We start from the raw sequence: 22,090 nt of genomic DNA on the forward strand, positions 1-22,090 counted from the left end.
CATTATGAACCAAAGGTTGGCCCAAAACGCTAACTCCAAATATGACAACGACAAGTCCCCTTAAATCAGTTGGTTTCCCATTAACAAGAATCTGGCTCGAAAGAATTTAGCATTTGATAATATTAAGGTCCGGGTTGGTTGAATTTAGAAAACGGAAAATTGCTAATTTTGCTGATAATGCCGAGTAAATAATATTTCTCATATAACGATATTTTGATGATCATCTTCATAAAAAATCTTTAGTTTAGAACTAAAACTCACTGAGGAAAAGGACCTCTCATCATCATCGAAATGTCGCTATGAGAAAAATACAAAATCGGTTAATGTGAAAGCAAAGTATCGGAACAACTAGTATTGCTACTGAAACCTAAAAAGGAGCCAGCACATCCACAATTGTACCGGCGGATTTGCCTTTTAGACACGACAGGAAGAAAGGGTCATCTACAATAGACTTTTCCGTATCATAGAATATAAGGATGGCCTAACCAAGCGACCGTTTAGTTTTTGTCAATCCCACTCGACGGTCGACGCCATAGATAGGATATCCTCCAATCAATGATGTAGTACGGTAAAATTGGACACCAAAAATGTGCTGAATTCTGCAACTGTAAGTGGATAAAAAGCTCATTGGCTAAAGTGGGTTCCGTAGTTGCCTAACTAAACCCCTCAAAGTTAGCGCTTACTCGTAGTTATCGTCGCAAAGCAACTTGAAGACGTTAAAGTGTACATTAATGAAATCATCAACATCATAAAAGCGTGGCTGGAGATAATTTAACTTGACCTTTCGGAACAGAAGACGGATTACAAACCGTAGGAAAAGAAATACGATTTGTATTCAAAACCGGTTATTGGTGAAAATGTGAAAACAACGGAGGGATGACTCGCAGAGGGGTCACTGAACCGAGACTTTGAGTGCCCGTATTGAGGAGTAGATTCATTGACGACATGATGTCAGCTGATCTAATTACCGTCAGGGCTGATGGTTACAGGAAATATAACCGATTCGGATTGGATGATTCTCTCCTTTGCCCGCAATGTGGCATGGCTTGTTCTACTGTCCAGCGATTTTACAGAGCCTGGACGACTCTTTGAAAATCAGAATAAGCCCTCAAAACATTGTGAGAGAAATTCTCAAGTCGGAGGCAAACTGGTGCACGGTAAATTCCGTAATCAAATGGATTCAGTGAGAACTTGGGAAGGAGTGTGTGAAAAGCGGGAAATTTAGTCACTTAAAGCGCAGTCCCCTACTTCTGAAGAAAACTATGAGCGATACTATGACTGTCTGGTTGTGGACAAAATCCGGTACAATAGGTTGCGATGCGTGAATCACTTAGTCTATAAGGGCAGTATCTATGGTAGAAAAAGAAGACGTGGCAGACCCTGCCTGAGATGGAGCGATGGCGTAGGTCAGGAAGCCAGACAGCTTTTAGGGATATCAAATTGGTGTACCTCGGTGGGTTGTCAGGAGTTACATATTAAGGCCAAGACCGGATACCGGTAGTTGTTCCGCCGTTGATGATGAAGTGGTGAGCTCGTAAGACACATACAAATAGCGACGACGGTTGGAACTTGAACCCAGGGCACCGAGGTCGAGAGTCCGGCGTTCTAACCCTCAACCATCCCACCGTCACGTAAATATCGTTATGGAGGCTATTTTGAAGCCCAAACACCGTATAGGGTGATTTTTTTCAGATTTTCGAATGGGTACTTTCTGAGAATGGGTCCGTGAAGGAAATTATCTTTAAAGCGCGTACTGTCCGCCTTTCCAGGCAATACTAAAACTGGGTAAAACCGGAATTGAAAACTGCTAATCGAGGCCTTTCATTTCATACCTCACATGACTATATTTAGAAAAAAAATCCTTATCCCCCTTTTCCACCCTTAAATTCGACGTGGACCTGGACCATCTCACCAAGTTTCGTATCAATTGTTTCAGCCGTTTCTGAGAAAAGTGGTTGTGAGATATTGTCAGATGATTTGAATAAGATTCTATTCTACAAAAAACCATAAAACGATTGCGAAAAAGTAGCTTCCTCATACATGGAACTTTAAAATTTCACTTGTATATACATATGTCAATTATTCTCGTTAATTATGACTTCTGCATCTTATTGCAATGAGTTGCAATGCAGTAAATTCGAAATTGCTAAGTTTGAGCTTTGACAGTAATAGCGGGATCTCACTCTCAAATCCATCTGTTTTTTTTTTTTGAGGAGGTGGAAATCTTCAAAAGACACTGGCCTGGACACACCAGCGTGTGGGATTTTTACCCACTAAAAGCACCCCGGACTCCCTCCCTGCCCCGCGGAACCACTATAAGGTATTACATGACGGGGCGGAGTCAGCTCACTCTAGCTTAATCCCATTTCTTCTATACGCGGCGCACGTGACCGCGCTTTTCTCCTTTCCTCTGCCTTTCGCAATTTATCTTGAATTGATGCGATCATGGAGACCGCATCCCAATTCTCTTGATGTGCTAACATTTTCGGCACCAGATTTTCTGGTACCAGCACCTCTCCTAGAGTCTCCTCTAGATTCGTCTTTTCTTCCACAAATCTCGGACAGTGGAAGAATACATGCTCTGGGTCCTCTGGGACTCCATCACAATTTGGACAGTCGAGTGAGGTCTCCAATTTTAATCTGTGAAGGTATTGGAGATATCCTCCATGTCCCGTGAGAAACTGGGTGAGATTATAATTAATCTCATCTTGTCGTCTCTCCAACCACTCCTTGATGGCAGGAATGAGCCTGTGAGTCCACCGACCCTTTCCCGAGCGTTCCCACCGCTCTTGCCATCTATTTATGGATCTCTCCCTCTCAGCCTTCTTCGTCTGCAATAAGGGAGAGATTGGCTTCGCATGGTATATATTCGCCATCTCATCTGCCAAGGTGTCAATCGGCATCATTCCAGAGATGACGAATGCTGCATCATCTGAGACAGTCCTGAAGGCAGAGCATACCCTCAGAGCTGTCCTCCTGTAGACTGCATTCAGTTTACTAGTATTAACTGACATCCGCAACGCCTCGCTCCAAACTGGGGTCGCATAGAGCATGATTGAGTTCACCACGCTTGCTATAAGTAACCTAGAGGTATGTCGTGGCCCTCCTACGTTCGGCATCATCCTCGACAGGGCCATACTAGCAGTGGATAATTTATCACAAACATACTGTACATGTTGCTTATAGCTGAGCATTCTGTCTATCACCACCCCCAAGTAGTCGGCTTGGAAGTGATGATATGATTCCGGATTCTAACACAGGCGTAATTTCTCTTCCGGCGCTTCGTGATGAGGACCGCTTCTGTTTTTTCCTCCGCAAGCGTTCGACCAGAGCTCTCTTACCAGCATTTGACAGCATGATTTATGATTGATGATGATTGCCTCGCCTGAGTATAACTCAGCATGTTCGAGATGCTTTGCGACAACAACCAGCTCTATGTCGTCAGCGTAACCCACCACTGTGGCTTCCTCCGGAAGGGGAAGATTAAGTACATCGTTGTTCATGATGTTCCACAGTAGTGGGCCCAATACGGAGCCCTGTGGGACACCCGCGGAAACAACATACTCCTGGGGACCGTCATCGGTGCCATACCAGAGCCTCCTTTCAGTTAGGTAACTATCGACGATAGCAGCGAGATAGGCGGGAATACCAACCTTCGCTAGGAATTTCCGTATGAAATTCTAATTGGCCGAATTGAATGCATTTTTCAAGTCCAGGGTTACTACCACGCAATATTTGCTGGTACTACCCTTTCCGTGGATTGCATCTTCGGCCAAGCCAGTAACCAATTTGATGGCATCAATCGTTGATCTGGCTTTTCGGAACCCATACTACCGATCTGAAAGGCCGCCTTGGCTCTCAACAACCGGGAGTAATCTATTATAAATTACCCGCTCTAACATTTTCCCCACCGTGTCCAAACGACATATGGGTCGGTATAAGGATGGTACACCTGGAGGTTTACCAAGCTTAGGCAGAAGTACCAACTTCTGTCGCTTCCATGCCACTGGAAATACTCCCTCGGACATGCACACTTCGAACAACTCAGCGAACATGCTCGGCCTGGATTTCACGGCAAGCTTAAGGGCATTGAAATCACCAGCCAACACCTCTGGACTTCGTCCTCTTGCGTCAAGAACAAGATTATCAAGCATTTGCTCGAATTCAGACAGTGTCAAACTTGGTGGGGCGTAGCAGCTGTATACATATACACCACTTATTTTCGCCTACACAAAGCCACTGGCTGCCTGACTTGCAGTACATTGTAGGGCCTGTCGACCACAAGCCCATATTGCCGCTCCACCAGTCGAATCTGTGACCCATACGCCACCGTGACCACTTCTATATGGTTCACTTATGATGGCAATTTCCATCTCAGATTCGAACGTAAATCAAGTAAATCCTGAGCGACCCTGCAATGATTCAATTTTATTTGAATAAACCTCATTTTCTCATTGCAGTGAGCGCCTTCCCAAATTCCGGACATTTACCACTCCGGCAATTTGCCGGTTATCCTGTCCCTGTTTGACTTCGCACAGTAGGCATTTGGGGTCCCTATTGCACTCTCTGGCAAAATGGCCTTTCTCCCCACACCTTCTGCATCGATCGGATCGATCAATGCTGCTAGTGCATGCCTTCGCGAAGTGCCCAAACATGAGGCATTTAAAGCACTTCTTTAGTGAAGTTTCTTCTCTTAAACGACAGACAACCCATCCAATCCAAACCCTTCCGGCAGCTAACAACATCTGCGCTGCCTCCGCTGGTACTCGTATTGTGGCCGTTTGAGTGCCAACATAGGCTTTTCGTAGGCCCACAACAGACTCCTCTATAAGGCCTTTCGATTCACATTTTCACTCAGATCTTTTAGGTCGGGATCCGCTTTGACCTTTCTGAGTATCTCCGCGTAGGACAGATTGCCCTTACTGTAGATAACAATTACATCTGGACGGGTTCGCACTTTTGCTTAGTCCATCCATCGTTTCCGTTCGTCTTAGCCTTCGCAACGCTGGTCGACTTTTCTACATTCGCTGTACGCTTCCCTCCTTCAGAGCTATTAGTGCTGGTTTTCAGAGTTTCCTGTCCACCTTTTTTTCTCTTAGGCGCCTGCTGATTATTTAAAGGATCCCCCTCTTTTTCCCGTTCTCGTTTATTTCGCTGTGTTTCGATGGTAGTACGGTTAGGTGTCACTTGGGCCGCTTGTACTACTGTTTGCGCAGCGGGGTTGGGCGTATCCTTAGTATTCTTTTCCTCCATCTGCGATCAATTATAGAGGACTCTAATAGCCCTCACCATATTCTTTATGGCTTGGTGCACGTTGTGCTTGTCCTTGATAAACTCAGACAGCTGAACTATTTTTGCCCCAAGCTGGATAAAGGGTAATTCCTCCAGATCGGGACTGCGCTCCCTATAAGCCCCGACAGGGTTACTCCGTTTATACACTGCTTCACTTTTGGCAGTTATTGATCTTGCCTGTACTTTATCCTTCATCGTCTTTAGCATTGGTGTCAAAGTTGTCAAAGTTGATGAGCTTCTTTTGAATGGATCCTTTTCTTCTTCCTGGAGCACCTCTTGCTGTCGCGCATCTTGAACATATGCGGTGGGTCACAGTTTTTGTCGTCCAACGATCCGTCTTCAGTTCATCCTTGTTTGTTCTTGCTACTGGTGTTCTCGGTAAGGCCGTACTTCGTTGGAACACTTCCTTCTCCAGATCCAAATCACTTGTAACATTATATGCCAAGGTGGCCAAGTTGTCCACCACCGAGGCATTACGGTCGAGGGATATCGACGACCGGGAGCCCGCTTGCTCACTCCTAAAAGCCGCCGGTACTGGGGTTCCGAGCCCCTGCACCGTAAGTTTACTCCTTCTCTTGTCTTCCACGGTGGTTTTATGTTCTGGGTATCCTTCCCATAGCCATTTTGGTCCACGCACCAGAGATGAGCTAGCCCATGCACAGTCAGAATAGAAAAGTGCATGAACACATATTTACACATCAATAGGTATGCCCCAATCCGCCAGCTGGGATCGTACCTGATGGGAGATCTGGCCACTCTTCACAATCAAACCCATCTGTCTGTGGCATTACCCATTAACCCCTGTAGTTGCACCAGCAATGGGGTCAAAATTCTGCAAAACATTTGAATTAAAATGTTAGACACGATTTCTCAAAAGTAAGTTCAAAGTAGAACGTGATCTCAAACCCGTTCTTATTCACGAGCTCTGCTTATTTTCACAAACATAATAATCTGTAAGAACGCGATTTTGGCACAAGACCTGCAGGTTGAAAAGTCGCTTCTAGTTTCAACAAGTCGGTAAACAGGTATAAAAGGTTTTGTGTTTCCCTATGTGAAGAGCATAACACATTTCTCCATTGGCTGATAGCATTGACTCGAGATATTTCAATCGCTCAGTTCTGTCAATGGCCTGGTAACCTGCCCAGAACTAAGCGATTTAAATATCTAGGGTCAATGCTATCAGCCAATGGAAAACTTTGTAATGAAATTGCTTCACGCATTAACGGAATCACAACAGGTGTTCTTTGTGATGGACATATCAATGAACGTATCCAATCTAAAATTTACTGCAATGTCGTCCATCTGTCGCCTCTAAGTGTGACAATGAACGGCGTCTTGCAGTAATAAGGACTAAGATGTTGCGTTGGACTAGTGGCGTGACACGTTTTAATCACATCTGAAATGAGGATATCCTCGATCGATATGGGGTTGCACCGATCCTGAAAAAACTGTGAGTGAGGCATTTTCGATGGTGTGGCCACGTGATTCCCGCTAACAAGAATTCACTTACCAATATTGGTCTGAATATCGAAGTCAATGGTAAGGGACCGAAAGGCAGGCGCAAACAACGGTGGCTTGATACGCTGGCCTCGCGATTACATGCATATCAGGCATTTGAAACAATTAAATGGCGAAACCGATCACGACGAGCCGACCACTCTTGGGAACAGGACAAAGGTTGAAGAAAAAGAAGATGTGAGGAGCGACGAGTGCATGACAGGTCCGTGTCGCATAACTAAAAATTCCATTGTCCTCTATTTTTTAGAAAGCGATTTAAATAAATCATTCGATGGAAAGCCCCGTATTGATAGTAGTCAACCTCATACGCATCACACTCTGAGTTTAATATTATTAGCAAATGTGGAGAATTTAACCTACATCAGATATAAATAGGCCGGGGAGAAGTAGATTCTTCATGAATGGAATTTTACTATTTCACTCGAATGCCAATTATTCTCGTTAATTATGACGTAACCATCTTATTTGTATGGCTTATGTGCTGTTGGTATCGTATGAAATTTATAAGTTTGAACCGCTATAACTTTGACACTAATTGGATTGGATTTTCATGACATGCGTATGCACGATACTGCCCTCTATACCGGTGCAAAATTTAGTATTCCGGAAAGTACTAATTGAGGCCTTTCATTCGATACCCCACGTGACTACATTCGATGAAAAAAATGTTGCATCCCCCCTTTACATGTGTGGGGGGTCCCCCTTTAAACTGCATGCAAATTTATGTCACTTACTGTATGCGTGGGGTTTCATAGTTGCCATATGTCCACTAAGTTTCGTTCGGATCGCTTCAACTGTTTTGGAGAAAAGTGCATGTGATAGACAGACAAACAGACAGTGAATCGATTTTAATAAGGTTTTGTTTTACACAAAACGTTAAAAACGAAATTCTCTACAGTATATTAAACTGCTCCCTCATCACAGAATAGCGTTCCAGGGTTCTCAATCCAGAAACGCAAATAATCTCCTTATTGCCATCCACTTCAGTGCGAATGATATAAATAGAAGTGATCATGAAACGAGGAAGAAAATTAAATAAGACTGGGCCCCTATCGATAAATGGCCCCCTAACCGTCAGGAGATAAGAAGGTCTTTAAGTTCAAAAGAAAAGCCCGGTCAACTTCTTTTGCGTTGCCGGTTGCTTGTATTCGATCAGGTTGCCACCATGTCGAGACACTTTGAGATTATTCCCGTCTATTGGAAAAAGGGCTTCATTCTTTCATTTATCACTTTCAAATAAAGCAAATGTAGCATCATTATATGACATATATAAACAAGTCGGAAACTGGAAGCTTGGCGCTTAATGTATGATAGGTTTTGTTGATATTTTATGTAAGAATATTTGACTACACGATGTTTGCTTTTATATGTACCTAGTAGCGTATATACGGTGAATATACTCGATATTCAGTTCAACCTAGTACTGACACTTTATTTTTCACGGAGTAGTTATTTGACGCGAAAGGAGCAACTTTAACTACTATAGCTTTGTTTACGACAGTCTGATTTCGACCAAACTTTCCAATATGATCCTTCCTATCAATACCTATTTTACTGCAAATTTTACGAGTCCTGGATGAGCTTAAAGGGGATTCGCGATAAATTTTCAAAATACAAAAATAAACTACTATTAACTTTATCTGGGGTCGTATTGTAAAGCAGTGTACTTTGGAGATTTCACACTATGTGCACGGACCAGCATTATTTTTTCAGATTTTTTGGTTGAGTAGTTCCCGTAAACGTGCCCGTGAAGTAATTGTCCTATTTCAGACCCCCAATCTGCTCCTCCTTCCAACCAATACCAAAACTAATATTTGCTTCGAAAGTACTAATCCAGACTGTTTATTTGATACCCCACATGACTATGTTCGGTGAAAAAAATATTGCACCCCTCTTTTGGGTAATTCAACGTGCAAGAATGTAATTCACTACATGCGGGGAGGTTTACTGTTCCCACTTTTCCACCAAATTTCATAGTAATAGGTACAGTCATTTCTAACAAGTGTGCGTGTGGCGAACAGGCAGACAGAAAGACACTACACCGATTTTAATACGCTTTTGTTTTCAACAAAACCTTAAAAATGTCTTTATTGTCTGCGCCAATCCATCGAGTAAAATGCACTTAATTGAACGCTGGCATGGGTATAGAACATTGCGATGCTAACTGCTGGAAAGGGGAAGCAATGATAATTTCTGGTTTAAAATGTATATAATTATATGACTACTAAATAGTATGTAAGGTTTCGGGTGATTACATTTTTGAGAAGTATTGAATACAAACTTATTGATGTGATCCGATAAAACGAATATTTATAGAACTTTAAATTTTTATTTTGTGTGATCGGTATGGGATACAGGAAATCGGATATGGAGTAATGAACATGAAACATGAAAGCGGAAATGTTGCATGCAATCGAATGATCTTTCTGACAGGCACAAAAAATTAAAGACATAACGATGATTTGCATGGCGTGAAACTATATATTTTCGGAAATTCTAAAATTTGTTTGAAATATTTTCTGTTTCTTTTTTTGAATATTACCTTATATAATATTGCATAAGTTTCATTCTCATTTAACACTTTTATCCAAACGATTCCTCTTTGCTTTAATTCCAGATTACGCTATCTCTTGCGGCTTTTACAGCGCGGTGAAATTTCCGCCGAAGTGCTACAAAAAAATCTACATTACGCAGCTCGAGTACTCGAGGCTGTGTTTATAGATGAAACTAAGTAAGTATTGACTAATTCATAATCCCTAGATATTTTTCATGCAAAATGAAGTCATAGATAAGTTCCGAGTAAAATGTATATATTATAGATTAACGATAAAAATTTAAGAACGATTGATGATTTCTAATAGCAGGAAGTAAAACCATCACCGCAGACTATAAATATTACTGAATGAAGTACATTTGCATCTATTTCGCGTTAGTTGTTTCTTTTATGAGTTATAATGAACAATAATGGTTAAAATAGTATCGTTTTTCATGAGATCATAAAGTCAAATTGAAATCATAATTTGAAAAGAATGAGGAACAATTTTCGATTTCCCATTGTATTTATTTTGTAGCTTTTGTATTTTATGTTCGGGTATTCCTTCCTTTCAATCTATTATTCTATATTTGTCTCTATAATTGATGGGACGATCGAAGGTTTTTCATGAAAAATTTATATCATGTGTATGTTTTTGTTCCTTTTATATATTTTATTTATTTGTTTGTTTTCATTTCATTTATTTTATTTTTGATTGAAATATATAAATTTTCTAGAGAGTCGAAAAAAACTGCGCATGCTGAAAACGGAAAATATCTATATTATATTTCCAGAAGCCCTGCTTCGGAAACGAACAAAGTAATTGTTGATATTAAGTCGGGGCAAATTCCCAAAAAAAATTTAAAAAAGAAGTAAGTTTGGCTAATTTTTAAGACGCTCGACTGCAGTAGCGAGCAAAATCAAAAGTTACAGTTTTCCTAGAAATTAATCAAGAAAAGAATCATTCCATCAGTGTTTACATTACTATGATACAATAGAACCATTGAAACAGTGCTAAAATTTACCGCTATTTGTTAGCTTAGCGTTCCAGTGCGCAGTTAATATTTACGTCATTTAAACAAAAATGTTCTAACAGCCGCATATCCTTAATTGAAATTTTCAAGGAACTTAAAATTTTGCCTGCATACTTTGCTGAGTTCCTTTGAAATATTTCGGCATAGTTATTCAGAACGTTCGCCTCCTTTAATTTCCTTTACATAGTGTCCGTCATAAAATTGAATTTCGTGGAAAGAAAAGAAAATATTTTTCATTTTCCTGCTTTTATTATGATTGTGTTGTTCTCGTTCTCGTTGATGCTATCGCACAGTTCATTCTTTATCGTACATTTTTCTATTCAGGATATTTTTAATTCATTTTCTAGGGAGAAAAAAAAAACTTTTCCTATGCTTCCTTTTTTGGTTGTCTTTGTTTCAAAACTTTCCACTTTAAAAATGCGAAAAGCTACCCTCGGTAGACAGAAGCAGAACAGGTAAAATTCTTTCACGGAAAAAAAATTAATATTAATTAAGGGAAAAGTGAATCTTACTCACCTTTTCATGAGGAGAATTTGAAGGACATGGAACTTTTTACATATTTTAGAACGGCGAAAAGTAGCCAATGATAAAATCAAGTAAATACGTAATGGTGGCGGGAAACGCCTATATTAAATGTGATGCTATGATCTCATGAATAAATTATGAAGGTTTATGACTTTTTGTTAGGGTTCGCGCACCAAAAATTATTCCAAGTTTTGTATCAAGGACTGTGAAATTAGTCTAACCCTTGTGCAATAAATTGAACTTTTAGAAATGATTGCGGCGAATTTTGGTAAAAATTAGAACAAGAAGCAGTCGATTTTCATTGAAAACAAATATGGTCCCATTGTTCCTTTTTCCTTTTTATTATTTTGGCTGCATCAATAACATGAAAGCCGACTGACTTTGTCACCTTTAGTTTCTGGGACCACAAACGTGCAAACAATACATACCTTTGGGTTTATTGTAGCTTGTAGGTAGTCCTGTTGAAGGGTAAACGAATATGCTTCCAAAATAAAATGAAGCATTCGCCTCCATCTATTTCTAAAAGTTCAAAGCAAACTTTCCCGGGATCGTCTGGGAATTAATACCAGAAAGTGCCTCTATCCCATAATAATAAAATGTGTGCCTGGAGTGAGTTTTATTAAAATATTTTATTACTTTTTCTTCCATCGCTAACTTTCGTAAAATCTCTCATGTTGACGATAAAATTTGTTCGATGGTTGCTACAAACAATAATTGAAAAAAAACCTAAAACATACAAACCTGAAACACAACCAAAATCACAAATATTGCAAAAATATCTACACGGAACAATTAAACAAACACAAAAGTCAAGATGGTGCCTCTTCACGTGATAAAAACGACAGTTGTAGCAATCAATCGAGTACAAATGATGGAGTTACGCCCCGGACTAAGGGTCCTTCGACTGCACCACCAACGCACAGTGGTCCGACGGGGCCACCGCCCAGTGGGAAAACTGGTTTGGGTGGTGGTGCAATACAACGACGACGACTACGTACACCAGTTTGGGCTCGATCCATGTCAAAAATGTACAAACATAAGTTAAATAGTCAGAAGTTTGTCCGTTTGTTTTTCTTTAATTTATTATAAGATTCCATAGTTCATAAACAATTACAGTTTCTAACATTTTTTCTTAATTAATAATTCACCAACTAAGAACAATCGAAATCTTTACTATCTTCGATTTGTTTTCATTCATTTTCTTTCTACTCGCAACTAACTTTAACTTGACATTTATTTTTCATAAAGCTATAGTTTTCCATGACACGAATGACTGTAGTCAAACCCATAAAATAGGAATTCCCTGCGTGATATGTTTTGTATTAAATATTTCATTCTATGCAAAACGCTCCCCAAAACAATTGTCCTTGTCTCGTGTGTTATTGTCATGTTACTTGAAAGAGTCCCATGTTTCGTCTTGTCTTGTGTCCGTTTTGCTGAGAACCCTTTTCTAGCCTGAATACCATCAGCATTTTAAATTTAAATCTTTCGAACATGTAAATATTTAATGGAGCAAATTTTTCTATTTTATACTATTTTGCATGTTTTTTTATATTTGAATTTTGTGTGGAATGATCGGAAGCGTGGACGTGTTGATATCTTATGTGTGAATGTGTAAAAATCGCTTTTCATAACCGCTTTCACCTGTGGAATGAAAAGTGTATTTTCAGCCAACAGAATTAAACTTGACCGTCTATGTGAACCGTGTAACATAAAACCATGTGGAAGGTTTCGAACGTTGCCCTTCCAGTTATATTATTACGTTCTCATCCTGTATTTGAAAGTATTTGACTCCAAATTATTTATAATTATAAAACTTGAACCATTCCAGTAGCTAGACTATCCCATCTAAAATGTGAAAAGTATACCCTTCTGTATTCCATTCAACATAGGCTATATAATATAGCCAATTAATATCCAATAGCATGACCAGGAAGGATTCAACCACCAAATTGGGCAGAATTTCTAGAATACCAGGGCACACACGAAACCATCACTCCGGCATCCATAAATCTTTCCATATACCAGGTTTTATTAAACATTATTTGCAAAACGTTAACTTAAATCCTGTCAACTTTTATGATCACAGTCGTCGACGTGAAAAATGTATATAAAAACTCTGAGAGAAACTCATAAAAGTGATATAATTGAATACAAAGTGATCATTTTTTTAAGATTTTACTTAAAACAAAACCTTCTGTCGTACCCACTTTTCTCCAAAACCGATCCGAACGAAATTTGAGGGACTTATGGGAACTACGAAATCCCACACATGAAAATTCGACTATTAACGGCAAAGTTATAGCAGTTCAAACTGATCAACTTCGTGATAATTTACCGCATCCTAAGCCATACAAATAAGATGCTAACGAGAATAATTGACTTTCGAGTGAAATATTTAAATTCCATTCATGAAGAATCTACTTCGCTTTTTTGATTCTTTTGTAGGTTAACTTTCCATCAAATTATTTATTTAAATGGCTTCCTAAAAAATAGAGGGCAATGGCATTTTTAGCTATGTACGCGCGGAACTGTCATGCATCCATCGCTCCTGACGTAGGGAAACACAAAACCTTTTATGCCTGTAGCGACAAGTTTCCGGTTTTTCGACTTTACGAACAACCATCTCCCTTGGCTCTTCTTCCTTGCTCTTGTATATGGCTTGACGCTCCTTAGCAAGAAAAGCAACGGGGATCACTCCCATGATCAACATCACAGCCAGTTCAGAGACAGTGTGGTACGCAAATGCAACCCGCAAAGCTCCCCGTCTCTACACTTGCGAGAAACGTTTACAATATAGCCCCTAGCCAAGAGCGCTAGCCCATACTTCTGCACCATAGAGCAGGACAGACTGCGTTGAACTCATCAGGAGACGTTGCCTGCTAGACGTAGAACCCCCAATGTTTGCCATTAGCCTACTTAACCCGAAAACTTCAGCTGCAGCCTTGTTCACTGCTGCTTTGATTTGCTCACAAAAGCTCATCTTTGAATCAAGAGTCATCCCGAGGTATTTTATCGCTGGTTTTGACTCGATTATCGACTCACCAAACGATATGACACGCAGGGTCAAAATTCTCTTTTTAGTCACGATGAGTACTTCCATTTTTTTCAATGCAAGGTTGAAACCATGAGTAGTCATCCATCGCATCAATATACTGCTTTGCGCCTGTTCGATAGCGTGTAGAGCAACAAGCGCCGCGACACCATCTGCATAACCGACCAGACGCGACTTTTCTAGCATGTCGAGTTTAAGTAGATTATCATAGGTAGCGTTCCAGGGGTCCGGCCCTAGGATGGGTCCCTATGCTAGTTTCACAGAGCAAGGAGCCGTTCCTCAGATAGTCGTTCAATATCCGTAAGAGATACTTCGGCCGTGGAAAGTATTGTCTAGTGTGCCTTGAATGTCTTTCCATCTTACGGAATTAAAGATGTTTCTGACGTCAAGCGTTACGAGGAGCATCACCCGTCGAGTTCGGCGGCTATGTGCCTCTGATCGTAGAACGGCATCCACGACTTACATGACAGCATCAACTGTGGATCTGCCTGCTCTAAAACCGATCTGCCGTGGAGGTAGGTGTCTACTTCTTTTCCAGCAGTCTCAAGCATACAAAGCGAGCGGAATGGAGACGGCAACTCAGGGTCACATTTCATTTGCTGACCAGCACCCTCTTTCAATCAAGCGTTGAATGCGCCGGGCAGTAGGTTTCACCGGTGTTGGAATACCAGTTTGTATACCTCTGCTGGAATACAGGAAGAGACCATTAAAGGAATTCAAATGTTTCGGAACAAACACGTTTGAAAAACGCTGGTGCTAGGGGTTCTCGTAAAACATACCAGATGAGTTTGTGTGGTATACGGTGGAACGCCTTTTCTAGATCCAGAAGTGCAGAAGTGCGATTTTTCTCATGTTGTTTCTTAATGACTAACCGCGCAGTGTATAAATATGAAATATTTCCGCTATCTACCCTTCGTCGCTCGTCGATCGGTAAGCATAGTACCGATCTTATCATTAACGCAACAGAGTGTTCGATGCCTTGTGTACGTTGGTATCGGTTTTTGACAAGTCGATACAGATCTATCTCCCCGTCCCGACTGCGCAGTTTAACATAAAGATCTTTGCAATCGTCTGCTCCGATAACAGCGATCGTTTTCTTAGCTTTCCAATTGGTATTCTTATGAGTTTGCCAATTCATCAGCGTTTTACTATCGAGAAACTTATGGTAAAGGCATTTCTTTTCCCAATCCTTCATTTGGACATCGTCATTCTACAACCAAGTATCTCGATAAATGCACCGATTGAATAGGCCGCTTTGTAGATCCTGTCTTTAACTTGGCTCCACCATTCTTCTTCTTCCAGTGAAGTTGGTAAAATGTCTTATAAAGATATAGTCGATTTGCGTTTTACTGAGGCAATCGTTTGAAAAGCCATATATTCACAAGTACAAGTTCGTGAGTGTTTTCAAAATCAATTACACACTCACCACTCTGCCGTTTCACCCACGTGACCATTATGATTGTTCATAATGACGATATAGTTAACAGAAGGTACGTTGCAGATCTTTGTATCGAGATATTTCCAGAAGGAATCCTTCTCGGCATCAGGCGACCTGCGACTGCTGTGTAAAGGTAAGTCCTACGATCAGCTGATGTAATGACGAACTTTATCCGCCACTCGTCAAATCGTTCGACCTCTTTACTGGCATCCCGGAAACCCTCAGAAGTGGCAATTTACCATATTAAGTGTTTGAGCTGCCAAAATAGAGAAGTTTATAGTTCTATATGTAAGCTCCTAGCACCACACCATTGAGTTCCTCGTAATGTGCAAATATCAATGCGCCTTTTCTGAAGGGCTCTTACGAGTTCCTCCGTCTTTTCCAATGAGGGTACCAATATTTACCGTGCAGACACGTATTTGTTTTGCTCGGACCAATTTACTTCCATCCTAACCATGCGCATAAGCCCTTGCCCAGCCGAGGCACATCCTACAGCGTCGACTGAGGTGAACGCCTTAGCATATCTCCGAGCTTTGAATTTAACTCGTTCGTTTCTGTTTTTCGCGACATTTAATGCGTTTTTTTAGTTACCAAGACAGACCATACGTGATTTATCTCTTTTCCTGATCTAAGTATTTTATTTTTATTTTTCTAGGGCCAAGTACGTTGTCTCAAACCCTCCTCTTTTATCTTGGCTTGGGACCAGCATATTCTATAAATAACATGGCGGAATTCTGGTCTGTCGTGCATTATTTAGGCCTAAATCTTAACCTTTCTTAATCATCGCCCCCTTCCCTACATAATCTGTTAACAATGGGTCGGGTCAATAACAATCCTCAATTAGCATTCACATGATTAAATGCTACGTTAGTATGTGCTAACAATTAATGGTTCCACGATTGAGTGTCATATGAACAATGTAAATCGACACGATCAACTTATGCCAAGAGTTCCACATTTTCGTCTCATGGTAAATTTACCCCAAAAGTTTCACAGCATGCAAATTCTTCCGTGCCTTCATTTCTTGATGCTAAGTCACTATGGGGGATTGTTTTTAAAATCTAACAAAAAGATGGACTAACCATTTTGGCCAGACTAACCATTTTGGTCAGTGTAGCGTGATACTGGCATTCAAGGTCTCATAATTTACAATGAAGCGATAATTTCAACGTACTATTTACTATATTAGTAATAGTGCGATTTGCATCAAAATTGATGGGATCGTAACTTGCATTACCTCAGATTTTCAGGTTGGGTAGGTTTTAAGAAAGGGTCCGTGAAAGAACTGACCAATTTCCGGCCCTCTCGCTTCCCCATTGCTTTAAATATCAAAACTGGAGCCAGCATTGAAAAGTACTACTCCATACTTTTGATTTGATACCCCACACGACTATATCCGGTGATATCCGGTGTCACCGGCAGAATCAAGAATTAAACCGTTCCTGTCCATACTCGGACACTTCGGGAGAATGATGTCCGTTTTCTCGGAATGTCCTTCACTTGGGTAGAACAACTGCAATACCTAAGGGTTTTCACCATGTGGATCTCACTATGCGATTGCGAATCAATCTAACAATAACAGCGGCAGCTGCATACCTCACCTCATTAGTTACATAATGCTTACAATTTGACGAAGCAGTCCTGTTACGCCCCGTACAAGCGCACATACACTTCCTTTCAAAGATCCTTAATTTCTCCACTTGCCTGACACTCAAGTTAAACCAAACAGCACACCCGTAAGTACTGATCTAACCGGGGAAAGGTAGCAAATGATTTTAATCTTCGGCTAAAATGTAGGGCATAGAAGAGACTTCGAAAGGACATGAAGCTTACAAGATGACTTTAACGTGCTCTTCAAATTGGAGACATTTATCAAGACGCACAGTCAGGTATCTAACACACTTCTTATCAGAAATGCGCTCAAAACATGTCATTGATCATCTTCTGAACTTCAACTGGTACTTCAGTTACCTTCTTGTGTGCCGTATAAGCCGTATAAGAACCCGCCCATCCAATAAGATGCTATCACAGATCTTTTCCATGTCACTTAGGCACTCACTATTGCTAATCCACCAGCAAATATCCGACGTTGTATTGTCGCATGCCCAGATCAAAATCCTAATTACGCATTTGCCAATAATTCCTTCCTTTTGAAATGCCCGTTCAAGGTTTCTAATTACAGAACTTCACACATATTTGGTGGTGCGTATACGAAGTTTGACAATTCTAAGGCGGTGCCTATAGACTTTCAGACAAATGATAAAGAATTTTTTCAAAACGGAGGTAAATATAAATCTTGTTAAATCCAAAACAAAATATGGAGAATTTAATGTACTAACTAGCCATAGCACATCAATTTCGAGAAAAAGGTCACTAACACTTTGAACCACTCGAACTTTCATCAGCTGCTCCAGCAACTGATGGACAAACTAAAAGTTTCTCCACGTACGCACGATTGCTCTTTTAATAGAAATAAGAGGTTCCCGATTATGAAGCTCGACTATATCACTTCTTCTCTCCACGAATTGAACGTAATTTTAAAGTGATGCTAAAGATGCATGAAGCAATACAATCTCCGTGTCATTCGCTTCCTGCACCTGGGTCTGATTGAATAATTCGTAATTGAACTGCATCGCTCTCAATTGCTCCTAAATCAACTTTGCCCCAGCATCCAATTCCGACAGCAGTAATTCACATTTTATCTGTGGAAACTCTCTATCAAAAAGCAGCCACCACGCCAAGTAGATTCTATCTCCGCATGGCAAAGTTATCTCTTTCGCTTTCGACCTCATCTAGCCGTCGTCCGTGCGGTTTTGACGGTAATTTTGTTCTCCTGGCATTTCATTCATTTCTGATTTGTAAGGTTTCGATTCATAGTCTGTCTGTCCGTCATCAGCTAACCCGTTGAGGAGTGCCGCCCCACGCACTCGAGAATAGTGGTGAGCCCCGAGTCTACAACGGGTCTCATCTGAAAAGGTTCTTGGCTCACCGGAGGTTATCTAGTACCACGAGACTGGGTTGACTTTCAGAAAGCGTATGCCCCGAGTGAATTCCTGGAAGAGGTTGCTTGCGGTTGGCCCCTTAGTGGGAATTTTAAGATGGTTGCAATTGTACCCATATTGCGGGCTCAAGTGTGGAGTGTCCGTGTCCGAAGAGAACCATGGAATTATGCTTACACGGCTGGCACTTTAAACCCCCAGAACTTTCATGTCTGCGGATCACACCCAATTTACTCGGAAACGGCTGAACTTATTGTCATGAAATTTGGCGTGAACCTGTGGTCTGCGAGTTTCTTTATATGCAATGCTTCGCTTGATTTTACGTTGAGTTTTAAGAGAATATCAGGTTCGAGATAGGCGAGCTAGAGCCCAAAATGTAGGTACCGTAAAGGGACCGAAAAATCAGAAAGTAATCACAAATACCGACAGATACCGGGACCGAAAAATCATAAAGTAATCACAAATACATCCCATTCCATTACCTGATCAAATAAAGTTAATAATGACGTATTTCTACATTTTAGAAATTGTGGGCAGATAACCACGCATAAGTGGTATTGGGTTTTCTGTATGAAATAAAGCGGAAATATTCAGATGCGTACATTCAATCTAGATACGTGCGTTGTTCAATATAAATGCATGCACATGTGTATGTATATATATGTACGGACCAGTAAGTAGTAATCGGCAATATCTGTTCATTTAGGATGAGCATAATACTTATGTCTTTAATATGTACATATATATCCTTAGGATTTAGAAATATATGAAGGAATATTTATTGTTAGCTATGTACGAATACATAATCCGACGAATGCTTGAAATCAGGACTAAATCTCCAAAGATTCATCTTACCTACATTCACATTGATGAACCCAACCAACTCTACCATTCCGAGGTTTCACTATTGCATTGCTTAAAAATATACCCGACACCACTCTCCGACGAGAACTAGCCCGGGTCCCATTAAAAGGCGTGACAAATTCGACAATTCTTTCCTCCCTCGTATGGGATTTTCCATGTTTCTAAGTTTGTCAACTTGCATTTTATGACGGCAGAATTTGCTTTTGGTTTCGCAACATCTCTTTAAACATACCTATCTTGATGACGTTAACTTGATAATTGCCTGAGTTATTGTAACAGTAAATTCCTCTCAATTTTGGGAAGCAGGGTTTGCAAATGAATGCTCTTGGGCTGGGTTATTTAGCATTGTGGTTGGGGTCGGCTATCTAGATAATGGTGGAGGTACTTTTGATTTTAGCTATTGTTAATTTTTGGCACTGTGTAGGTCACAGATAATGGAATAATGAGATCTAGAAGCTAGCACAAACCGTGCATCGCTCCATCAATGAGGTTGGATTGGAATCAAATAAAGGAAAGTTTGATTCATAGGCAAGAAGGCGGGGAGCCAAAATTTGGAAACAGTCAAATGCGCATGAACTCTAGCTCAAAAACAAATTGAGATGAGCTGTTGTCACTATTCAGCAGCCAGAGTTAAATTGGGAGCCTGGATCGACTATTACCTAGAATAATACTTTAAAGAAATTTAATGATTTGTGAGTTCATTCTTGATAAACATTGGAGTATTATCCGAAATAGCTATGGTCCATGGCAATGGCACGTAGCTGCTAGCGAATCTGCATGGCCAAATTTCCCCATTTTTCACATCTTCGAATTAGCTCCGACCTCGTGAATGACCCGTATGATCATGCTGGCCAAATTTCTGGCAATTTTGAGATTGTGTAGGTCCACTTCGTTTGTATGACTAAAGATACTTCAAATGCTAGATGCAATGCGTTTTAGCTTTCTTCAATTTTTTCCAGCTATGGCTCTTACGTGTCCCGATATAAAACTGGGGGATTTCATCGCTGCTAACCATGTTGCACATTGACTTCGCGTTAAATTTTTCAATTACCTAACCTTCTCTTACTTTGTTAATATTAACATCCGTCTCTACAACTTTTATAGTTATCACCAAGCGTTTAATTGATAGGCATAATATTTACTACTGACTTGTTCGAAATCAAACTTTCCTTATTATCATAATCCTCATTACAGATTTGTATTTTGGTTTTGAGTATGTTCGTGAGATATCATTGAGGTTCGTTGCCTTGAATCTTGTGATGTTATAACTGATTTTTACCTTTAATTTTATCGACACTCCTAGCGTGTGTGGCGTCGATTATATTGGGATAATTTATACTGTCTAATCCGTAGTGAAACTACCATACAATAGTTTTTTTCTGTAAACGTTCCTCGTTACTCCATGTTACTTTATCATCAAAGGGAAAATACTTCAAACGCTTATGAGCTTATTAACTTGTCGTTAAATGTACTTATGCATATGCTCACATGGCAAAATTATAGGAAGCGTTTTCTACTATTATAAAATATAATATACGGCGATGTCTACATATATACATACGTCCTTTGAGTATGTACCCATTATTAAGGATTACAGCCTTTAGAGAATAAGTCTCCTATTCTTCCTTTATAATGATTTTCGTCGTTAACTGCGGAATTTCCAATAAGTCCTCGGGGCTGTTTTGGGTAGGTACCCTAAGTAAACAATTGAACAATCTTTCCAGAAATATCTACTGCTGCCGTTCAAATGAAACCTAATTAGTTCATTTGAATATCAAACGTTAAGCATCCTTGTCAGCACAAGCAGACATCTCATTAGAATATTATGAACTGGAGATTTTCTTCTTGAGAGTTTACAGATGATGGTATTAATTTTGATGGAAATTTGAAAAAAAAAACCGAGTGTCTCCTTTACGTATGGGTCTTTAATATCCAATACGTATCTATCTTAAAGCATTTCTATGTTAATTTTTACCCTTTTAAATCAGTGAAAATAACTTACATTGATAAAATCTTTTATCACTTCTTAAATGCATATAAACATCCTTCGTAACGTGCATTTGCTGCAAATCTTTTCAAACAAACTTATCCGAGGTTCTTTCTTCTTTTATCTACTATCGATTCACATAGAATGCAACGTCACCCACTTGCATGTACTTGTACCTTACCCAAATGAAAACGGAACGAACAAAGAAAGTTCATGTCTACTTGAATCCTTAGCGTGACGACAATCCTCATTGTGCACAAGTTTATCCTTTTGCCAAAGTCAAACCAACTAACGTACGTCTATTACTACTGCAAATATTTGAGAAAAGCAGGTTGAATATCGATAGAGAAAGCATCGATATTAGCACATTCATTGGAACTAAGGCTTTCATATAGAGACAGGAGGTGCAGAGGATTTTAACTAGGCGCTTTCAAAATTCGATTTTAAAAGTTTTTTTGTAAATGAGACTCTTATTTAAATAAATTCTTCTTTGTTAAGACTGAAAATGTAATTCTTAAACAGGCTCTTCATTGTCGAATTGCAACAGTGCGGAATTCACACCCACTAGCACCACAATGGTCTAACCTCCAAACCATCCGAGAATCCTCGTTGTTTTTTCCCTGCAGAATATTCACCCCCGAAGCTACCATGCTTTCCAGTCGTCGCACCTTCGTTATGTGTTTTACCTTCCCAAGCTCCACCAATTGTTGCTACTGATTTCTTCAGGAGACAGGTTTGGTTCGATTCCAGTATTGGGTCGATAATGTTTTACGAGTTTTACTGACTTTCAGAGTATATAGGGGATTAATGTGAGTCCAGAGGCTCATTGGGACTATCCGGCGGTT

General features: G+C 40.2%; 1 protein-coding gene across 7 annotated transcripts in view; it reads left to right on the forward strand.

Moving 5' to 3' along the window:
• LOC119655778 (calcium/calmodulin-dependent 3',5'-cyclic nucleotide phosphodiesterase 1-like) overlaps nucleotides 1-22,090 on the forward strand; it is an 831,136-nt gene that overhangs the window by 700,233 nt on the left and 108,813 nt on the right. For 6 of the 7 annotated variants that reach the window (XM_038061896.1, XM_038061905.1, XM_038061856.1 and 3 more), the window contains 2 exons: nucleotides 9,428-9,541; nucleotides 11,712-11,930. In XM_038061896.1, coding sequence (XP_037917824.1) covers nucleotides 9,428-9,541; nucleotides 11,712-11,930 — 333 coding nt within the window. The remainder of the gene's footprint in view (nucleotides 1-9,427; nucleotides 9,542-11,711; nucleotides 11,931-22,090) is intronic. The other variant, XM_038061890.1, reaches the window with a different exon arrangement.

Source organism: Hermetia illucens, chromosome 1 (genome assembly GCF_905115235.1).
Source record: "Hermetia illucens chromosome 1, iHerIll2.2.curated.20191125, whole genome shotgun sequence".
NCBI lineage: Eukaryota > Metazoa > Arthropoda > Insecta > Diptera > Stratiomyidae > Hermetia > Hermetia illucens.